This window comes from Amphiura filiformis, chromosome 16 (assembly GCF_039555335.1).
Source record: "Amphiura filiformis chromosome 16, Afil_fr2py, whole genome shotgun sequence".
Lineage (NCBI taxonomy): Eukaryota > Metazoa > Echinodermata > Ophiuroidea > Amphilepidida > Amphiuridae > Amphiura > Amphiura filiformis.
The window spans coordinates 45,291,890-45,301,936 of NC_092643.1; the positions used below are offsets into that span (position 1 = coordinate 45,291,890).

The window sequence follows — 10,047 nt, forward strand, 5'->3', positions numbered from 1 at the left end:
GGACATCAAGTGTCGGAAATCGGTTTCCGAACACAATTTTTCAAATTTTGATTCTTTTTTTTGGTGTGGATGGAAATACCCTTTCTGGCATTATTTTAAGATGAGCGCCCTCAAAGGTTAAGCTCACAGAGGGGTTACAGGTCAAAATAGGGGTCAAACTTGAACCTGCCTCAAAGACACCAACACTGCAAAATTGAATTCCTTGTCCCGCAGCGACCGCTACGGATCCGACGGTACTTGTTTCAGTATCCATGTGACATTCAAGTATTAGAAAGTTCTGTACAATAAAGGAATGGAAATTTGTGGTACGTCTATCCTCTCACTTTAGGCAATTACCATAGTTCAAAATGCACAGGCATATTGATAATTTATGATAAGGCGACAAAAAAAACTTGTTCTACAGGCCTACCCAACCTAGAATTTGCATTTTGGATAAATTTTTAAAATTCTGCTATAATCATTTTCATTTTTCTTGCCGCCTAATAGACTAAAGGCTCTCTTAAGAGCTACAGTTTGTTCGGCTTATACATGTAATAAGCGAAAAAAATAAGACTCATAACATCGTGTATTGGTATAGAATGGCATGCACACAAATGGGCGCTACACTTACGCTAGTTTGCATAATGCATAACTGACGCACACTTATGTGAATTTACGCAACACAAGTTGGGACTTAATTGATGTGCGCAGTAACAAAAAGTCAAAAACCAAGTACCGTACTGACGCGAGTATAGTCCCACCCCGTTTTTGGGTGAACATTTTTCAAAATTGGGGGGTGGGACTATACTTGAATTTCAAAAAAAAAGTTTTGTAGTGTCCCTGGACCTAGACCTAAATGCTAGGATCATTCATGGTTGACCTAAAAAAAAAATAAAAATAAAAATTCAAGATGTTTTGTATTTTTAATATGAAAATTGATATTTCAAAATTCATTCAAATTCAATGCATTTTGAAATCATTAATAGAGTATGACATGAATACAAATTATCAATTTTCATATCAAAAATACAAAACATCTTGAATTTTTTTTTTTTTTTAGGTCAACCAAGAATGATCCTAGCATTTAGGTCTAGGTCCTGGGACACTTTTTTTTTTTTTTTAATTTCTGAAATTTTTCGAAAAATTTGGGGGTGGGACTTTACTCGAAGGTGGGACTATACTTGCGTCAGTACGGTAATTTTAAGCCGAATAAACTTAAACAGCTAGGGCAACTTCATACACCTGCACATTGGGCTGTCCAATTTGAAATCCACTTCAATGTATAGACTCAATGAGAAATACATATTCCCTGTGTGAAAGATTAAGGTCACCTCTTCCATAGGGGGTGTATGGAATTCAACTGGAATAGCCCATTTTAGAAGTCTAGCCCTGAGTGACAGGGCCAGAAATAAAGAAGGCCTTGTTACCTGTAGGTTATCGGGTAGTTTAGCCAGTAATTTCTCTGCATACTCATGGATTTTTGGATGCATATAGATACTGGTAGTGTGCCACAGCCTGTCTACTTGGTCATGTAAAGCTGCATTTACTTTCCTACAAAGAAAATAAGGAATCCTTTAAACAACTCTGTAAATTAACAACAAATCACGCTTGTATCTGAAGGTGACCAGTTTGAGTGGTAAAATATGAACTTTCTTCTGATGCCAAATAATATGATTCCCAGTTGCACTAGTGGTTACTGAATTTATGATCATTTAAAAGCAACATGTTTTACAATAGCCTATGCCCTAAAGAACAGTTTGAGTGGCAAAATATGAGCTTTCTTCTGATGCCAAATAATACATGTATGACTCCCAAATTTTAAGTCCAGTTGCACAAGTGGTTACAAATTTATGATCAAAAGCAATGTAGAACAGTTTCATTGGTAAAACATGAGCTTTCTTCTGATGCCAAATCTTGTATTTTGTAAAATAGATTTCTATTGTATTCAGCATAGCATACCAATCTCTAGTCTAATATCATTTAGTAAGTATATGCAAAGTTCAATTATGAAAGGGATAATTTTCACGTTTCTGAGTAAAATGAATCAGTAGATAATAAAAATAATTTTAATTGATTTTTGATATTACAATAGTGATCAATTTTAATACATGCCCTGTGTATTAATTGTATTATTTTACATAATCACATATGTTCATACAAGTATGCATACTGTAGGTACAGTATATTGAATGTGCAGTGTAATAAACTTCTTATTTTTGAATGTTTTTTATATAGTTTGGAATAGCACAAGTTGGTCTATCTGATTACACTGATAACCTATCTTTACAATATATTCACTGAATTTCATGGAATCAAGAAGGACATTAATCTCTCTGATACTATGATGAATCAACTACCACTTGTAAAATACATTTCTATTGTAATCAGCATAGCAAACCAGCTTATCATTCTCAAACTGATAATTTTACAAGATATAACCTGCATGCTTGAATCTGCTACATGTATACATGTGCAGAATGTTCGCTGATATCACTTGGCTGCTTAACAAATTTAATAATAATAATAATGAATGATTCTTTTAAGGCACAAAATCTTCCGTGGAACCATGCTTTCCCAGGGCCTAGATTTTGTGCCCGTTTGCGAGAATCAAAAACCATCCGAGTCGCTTCACTCACTGTATGATTCAATGAAAGAAATTGATTCTCGCAACAAATGTTACGAGAATCATTTCGAGAATCGATTCAGTGATTCTAGTCGAATCTGAGGCCCTGCTTTCCCTTCTAGTACATGTGGCACATGTTGAAGTCTTATACATGTACTGCATATGGCCCTGACAGACCAGCACTTTTTTCTTGTAGTGACATCTACCAACACACTTACGGATGGCAGTGCCCAACACTGACAGTGACAATCCCAGCAAATAAATCCAGATATCTTTTGCCTTCTGTATCATAGAGCCACTGCATGTGGCCCTGATGAACCATTATTGGTTTTCTGTAGTACGTCAAAAGTCCAGGATTAAGTTTGTCTCCACGAACCTCTTTGGCTCTGTCATAGGAGATGCCCTGTCAGGGTGATTTACAAGAACGAAAAAAGAAAAAGATGTTATGTTGAACACTCGAATTAGTTTGCCAATAATATTTACTAAAGCTAAGGGATATTATGCTTCACTTTTTCCAGTGGCGGTGCCAGGAAATTTTTTTCGGGGGGGGGGGGCATTAGGGGGGGCAAAGTAAATTTGAGGGGGGGGGGCAAAATCAACCAATTTTGTGCAAAATAACCGCATAAAAAAGTGGAAATTTTCAGTATTTTTTTTCTTTTCTGGGGCAACGGGGGGCAAGAATTCTTACTGGGGGGCATTTTCCCCCATGCCCCCCTGTGGTGCCACCACTTACTTTTCCCCAGACTTTTGCAGACCCCAGGCCCAATATATAGTTATTCTTGTATGGTCATATTACTCAAAATCACACTGGATCAAGCAAGTTTGGAAGCTCATTACTTTATACCCATCAGCAAATTAAACTTCAATTAAAAGAGATTATGTCCCTCAGAGAACATGTACGTATGCCCAGCGGAACTTGGTCGGCACAAAGTTTTAGGATAAGTCATAAGTGCAGCCAGGAGTAGTGGCCATGTGAATGATGGTCAGCTTATGTTCCATCAGGCATAAATCCAACAATTTACTCCAGACAATTCAAGAACATACCCCCCCCCACCAAAGAACACAGCAACCAAACTGGGAAGTCCCTAGTGATGTAATCGGTGTAAACAAACCCAGAAACAAACTGAGTGAGTTGCTGAATATTACTAAATTAGGAAGGCACAAAAGTTTCACAAAAGTGAAATCCAGGAGTATATTGATCAAGAAATAGCAAGATTTCTTGGGATTCACAAAAATATACCATATTTTTTAATTTCAAGTACACCGTTGTCAAAAACAACCTTATTTTTTAAATATCATATCGCGCGTGCCGCGAACATAGTTTAAAAACAACCCCTTTTTTCATGAAATTGGGAACGATCATGCGTACACAGAGTCAATGTTAAGTGACATTAAACACCTGGTATTTCCCCAAATAAAAAGTTGTTCTTTTAATAATCACAGTACATATACACACTAGCGTGTCCAGGGGGGGGCTTCCTTTGGGGGCTTCAGCCCCCCCGCACGCACAGACCCCGAAAAAAAAAGAAGAGGAGAAAGAAAGGAAGAAAGAAAAGAAAAGAAAAAAAAGAAAGGAAGAAAGAAAGAAAAGGAAAGAAAGGAAGAAGTAAAGGAAAAGGAAACAAAGAAAGCCAATAATAGCCAACGATATTTAAGCCCCTCCCCCTTCCCCGCTTAATGGATTTAGAGTACCCGGTATGCCGCCATATTTCAGGCCTATGATACGTCAGAATAGATGTAGGTAATCCAGGGGAATGGAGGAGATATTCCCCCAATATTTTAAGTGGGGGTGGCGGGGGCTGGAGTATCCTTTTGCCCTGCACCTCCCCTAAACACATATAGGGGGCCTACCCTTTTTTTCTTGATAATTTGGTGAATTTAGACTAAAAGAGGGCCTGAAATTATGCATTTTTAGTTCACCAAATACAAATTTTTCTTACGTATGGGGCCCCCGCCAGGGGCCAGCCCCGTAGACCGCCGCAAACGCTTCCTAAACCCACGATCCAAAAAATTTGCATATATGTATAATGATCGATGTGATTTATTATAGAGTAGACACTTTCTAATTTTTGGAAACTTAATATATTGAATGTATTTTGATATTTTTTTTTCAAAAATGTCTAGTCCAAATCAACCGATTTTGGCAAAAACAGAGCTGGGTTTTCAATGATATGAGCAAAAATTTAACAAAATATTCTCTAAAAACACATTTGGGTCATCCGGCTGGTATAGAACTACCTATATTGGTATCGTCTTATCTCCTTTTCTAGAAATTTGCGCCTAAAAGTATTTACCAATTTGCATGATTCCAGTTTCAAAATACAAATATTTTTAGCTTCTCAGAGGACACATCCCCTCAGACACCCCGCCATCGGCGGCGCAACTGGGGGCAGGCGGGCCAGTGGCCCCTCCACTTTTTTGACCGGGGGCCTGCCCACCACTTTATCCCATAATGTGCTGTGTGTAACATGTCTGGGTGAACATAAATAATCAAATCTCTATTCTAGACCCTTAACATGCTTAAAGAAAGTGTAAAAATGATGCACCAAATGGCTTCAATTGGACCTTCATTTTGCACATTTTTCCAACTCCCCTGTGGTAATACACAGTGTGTATGATAAACAAATTCCCCTTTTCGCTTCACCCAACACTAAAAGCAATAACAATAATAGTGTAAATTTGTCCACGAATGGCTTCAATTTGGGCCTTCATTTAACCCATTTTCATATTTTTTCAAACTAAATTTGTACACAATAATAGTGCCAGAATGGTCCACCAAATGGCTTCAATTAGGCCTTCATTTTACAAAATTTTCTCACTTCTCAGGGGGAACATCCCCCTCAGACACCCCCTGCATGCGCAACTTTATTGGTACATAATTATAAAGCAATAATTCACACAATAAAAGTCAAAACTTGTCCACAAATGGCTTCAATTGGGCTATAGGAACGGCGTCCATGAGCCTCAGCGAGTCTAAATTGGGCTGTTTTTCTCAAATTTTAGGCTTTTTCAAACTAAAATTTTACACCGTAGTGACAAAATGGTCCACTCAATTGGCTTCAAATGGGTCTACATTTTCCAAAAGTTTCTAACTTCTGAGGGGCACATCCCCCTCAGACACCCCTACGTCGCATAAGCGCCTCCGGGATGAGCCGCTTGCCATGCCATTACTTACATTTTTTCCAAAAATTGGGTTCCCCCCTCTGACTGCTCTGGATCTGCCACTGCTGCTTTGGATACCCGACACTTAATGTTTACAGTAATAATTTATACAGTTAATGCTTCTAGTGAGAACTTATCCATGAATGGCTTTTTAATAGCTTCTTTTCACCAATTTTCGCTTTTTCAAACTCAAATTGTGCACAATAATAATACCAAAATAGTCCACCAAATAGGTTTCAATTGGTCCTTCATTTTGCAAAAGTTTCTCACTTCCGAGGGGGCCACATCCCCCTCAGACATTTTCTACGTCGCGCATAAGCGATTTAATATACTTAGTGGCTAAACGATTTAGATTTCAGCCCCCGCAGTAACAAATCCTGCACACGCCCATGATATAAGAGTACAGTGTAAATGTTTGTGGATGCTTGGCTATAATCCCTTATGCTAGGGCCTATAATTATGTACAACACAACAGGGCTACATCAAGTAAATTATCTTCATGACCTTAAATTAAGGTCACACTCCTCATGATCAGATCATGGAACTCTTACTTCCATGAGCTGGTACATAATACTTATGTGCAAAAGTTCAAGGCATTCTGGTCCCAGATAGCTAGGTATAATTGGCTAAAATTAATAAGAGCCATGGGCAATGGAAAGTTATTTACCTTTGGGTCAGGGTCATTTTTCAGTGGCGTATTTATGGCTGAGTTTACCATGCATGAGGAGGGATGTATCCATAATTAGAAAGTCATGTCTTTTAAATTCGTAATGAATGATACTTTATAATCATACCTTGTATTCTTCTGGTATGAAATCACATGGTGGCATACCAAGATCTGTACTGTCTTCCTTCTGTTTGGAAACTAAAAAAAACCAGGAGAAAAGCAGTAAATATACCTGTACATACAAGCACTTTAAATATTAAGGGTTGGCGCAATAACTAAACCATGTATACTCCCTGGGGTGGTGAATTCTCCAAATGGTCTGCCAAAAATCGCTTGCCCCCGTGCCAAAATATTTTCCCCCTTTCGATGTGCCAAAAAACCTTCACCCCCCCCCGCCTTTTGAGGTCCCAAAAAGTCTTTGCCCCCTCCCACCTTTACACATGCAAGATTTTTGGCAAACCCAAATTAAAAACCTTAAATTGTCAAATCATTAAAGTGCAGCGAATAGGAAATTTTGCATATATATATGTTTTATTAAACCTTTTTAGGGTGTACGTGCCCAAAACATCTGTGCCCAAAATCGCACCCCCCCTTCGACCTGCAAAAATTACTTGTCCCCCTTTCAACCTGCCAAAAATGCTTGCTCACTCCCTTTAGGCCAGTCAAAAAATCTTTCTCCCCCTCCCCTACATTTCACCATAGGGGTGACATGAAGATAGAAACTGAGAGGTTGTTATGCCGTCGTCTAACCATTCAAAATAAAAAAATCAGGAGAGCAAGGGTGGGATTAAGGTGGATACAGGAGCCATTTGGCTCCCATGAAACCTAAAATGGCTCCCATGGTTCTTGTTAACCAGTTTGAACCAGGAGACACTTTTTGGCTAAAAAGTTCCTCCATGATTTCAACACCTTGATATTATTAAACAGGACCAATTTGGAACTAAATGATAGAAGTTTCAATCAGGCATATATATTTTATCTTTATTTTCAAGAGATGGTTAAAATATTTCCATAATTTGTCATGCTTTTCAAAGGGTAAAAGGGCTTTCCAAAATATAGGGATTTATTTGTTTATAAACCCCTCATTGGAGTTGGACTGGCTCCTTGCGGGCTTGCACTAGTGGCTCCCCCCTGCTCCCCCCCAAAAAAAAAATTCTATCTGAAGACTACTCACATCCATGATCCCACCCCTGTTGCTAAATCCCACCCCGGACACCAAGTGCAGTTCATAGGCCTGTAGTCCCTGTATGTTCACTGGAGGGGGATGAAAACTAGCATTACAACCCTGCACAGTATATTGATTTTTTAGGTAAAATGCTATTAGTATTATACCAATTATTACATACATCCAAGGGTCCAGTGAAATGAATGAGGTGTCACTGGAGCTGCAATAGATAATCGCTTTAAAAAAAATTGGGATACTTGCTAGACTTTCACTCTAGCCTGAGCCAATTCCCACGCCTTGGTACTGAAAAGTTTTGGAAACACTGGCCACAAGTGAAATTAGGGTCTGTGCAATAATTATGAGCCCCGGGTGGTAAAATTTCCAAATACCTTGCTAAAAATCACTTGCCCCCCCCCCTCCAGTGCAAGCTCACCAAAATTGCTAGCCAAGAAATCTTTGCCCCCTCCCCCTTATGCTCTATGAATGTGTGCCAAAAACCTCTTGTTCCCCCCCCCCCCCCGGGCTTGCCAAAAATTGCTTCCCCCCTTTCGACTCGCCAAAAATTTCTTGCCCTCCCACCAGGGCTCATTGCACAGCCCGGCCCTTAGGGGTGGTGCAATAATTATGTGTACCCCTGGGGTGAATTCTCAAAATGGTCTGCCAAAAATGCTTGCCCTCCTTTGGCCATGCCAAAAATCTTTACCCCCCCCTTTCGACGTACAAAAACCTTTGCCCCCCCCCTTTTGACGGGCCAAAAACCCTTTGCCCCCCCCCCCCCTTACACATGCAAGATTTTGGGGAACCCGAATTTAAAACCTTATTCCTTAAATTGTCTTATCATATAATCCGAGCGCAGCGAGCAGGAAATTTTGCATATTTGAATGTGTTCCTAACGTTTTCCTATGCCTTTTTAGGGCGTAATTGTAGAAACGGTAGCCAAAATATCTGTGCCAAAAATTGCTTGCCCCCCTTTTCGACCTGCCAAAATTGCTTGACCCCCCTTTGACCTGCCAAAAATGCTTGCCCCCCCTTCTGGCCTGCCAAAAAATCTTTGCCCCCCCTATAATTCACCCCCCGGGTACACATAATTATTGCACCACCCCTTAGGGCTGCATCATCACTACTAGTACTACAACATGTACTACTACTATGACGAGCCCTCCACCAGCCCCTGCCACACCCCCAATTATCATTGGGCTGTCAAAATGTGAAGCATGTGAAGAGCTGGTCATTTAAATTATAATTTATATTATTTGTTCAATCACCTAATTCAATAAATGTTTTACTTTACCTGTTGATCGGGGCTGACATGGAACGACCTGGACAGCAGGGACCTTGTGCTGCAAACAAAATGCCTGCCTGGTGCTACCAGCTGATGAAAACAACCGTGCAGCGTTCAATAGACGCCCAGCCATTGCGAAATTGTACCCTGGAAATCCTCGCTACAAATCGACGATAACACCGCTACACAAGCTGGGATGAGCTGCTCGGTGTGACGGAGATTTATTGCGTTTACAGCTATTTTTACTGTCTGACAACAACTCTTTGTCTTACTTGATTGTAGTGCTGATGTAGAGGAGTACCGTTTTCACTATATCTGGTAGTTTATTGGTGTTAAAACTGGTATAAATCGAGTTGTTGAAACTTCAAAACAAACAGCGCACACAAGCTATTCGTGGCAGCAACAGCCTGCCTCGACTGGATCGATTTGCCTGGATGTTATGCTTGCATTGCAAGGTCATTGATGATCTGATTAGATCACGTGACCTGTCAAATGACTACCTGGCAAACTTCCAGGAACTTTCTTTTCAGGTACGCAAACAAATGTCATAAAACAAAAGGGAAATTTCCCAGAAATTTTGTATTCAAGGAAAAGTGGTCCTAAAGAAAAGAAAAGAAACAGAAAGAAGGGAAAGAATGAAAAAAAAAAAAAAAAAAAAGAATGAAACAAAAAATGTAAAGAAAAACAGAAGTGTTCCTAATAGGCCTAGGCCTAGGGGGGGCTACTTTGGTGGGGGTTGGAAAATATTGGGGATTTAAAAAATTGGGTCCTAAAAACGTTAAGGGGTAGGTTTACTACACCCTGCCCAATTTTGTGCCTATTTTTGCATTTTTCTCAAAAATTATAGCACATTGGGACAAGTAAGATATGCATATTATAGGGGCAAGGACTACAACTACTACACTGGAAATTTCATTTCAGCACAGACAACAGTTGTGGAGTTACAGTCAAAAATGAGGGAAAACCAATATTTGATCAATAAATCAATAACTATTTGCTTTGAGTTGCTGAATTTTCAGTACAGTAGTTGTAGTCTTTGCCCCTATAATGTACATATATTACTTGTCACCAATGTGCTATAATTTTTGAGAAAAATGCAAAAATAGGCACAAATTTGGCCATGGGTGTAGTACCCCCTTAAACACTTGTTAGGGGGGGGGGCCTGATGC

The 10,047-nt window shown here is 39.5% G+C and overlaps 1 protein-coding gene across 1 annotated transcript in view; it reads right to left on the reverse strand.

The window, feature by feature from the left end:
- LOC140136066 (alanine--glyoxylate aminotransferase 2, mitochondrial-like) overlaps nucleotides 1-9,303 on the reverse strand; it is a 35,671-nt gene extending 26,368 nt beyond the window's left edge. The window contains exons 1-4 of the mRNA XM_072157770.1: nucleotides 8,888-9,303; nucleotides 6,559-6,629; nucleotides 2,821-3,005; nucleotides 1,407-1,530 (exon numbers count right to left, since the gene is read on the reverse strand). Of these exons, the coding sequence (XP_072013871.1) occupies nucleotides 1,407-1,530; nucleotides 2,821-3,005; nucleotides 6,559-6,629; nucleotides 8,888-9,011 (504 nt within the window). The 5' untranslated portion in view covers nucleotides 9,012-9,303. The remainder of the gene's footprint in view (nucleotides 1-1,406; nucleotides 1,531-2,820; nucleotides 3,006-6,558; nucleotides 6,630-8,887) is intronic.
- Nucleotides 9,304-10,047: the final 744 nt, after the last annotated feature.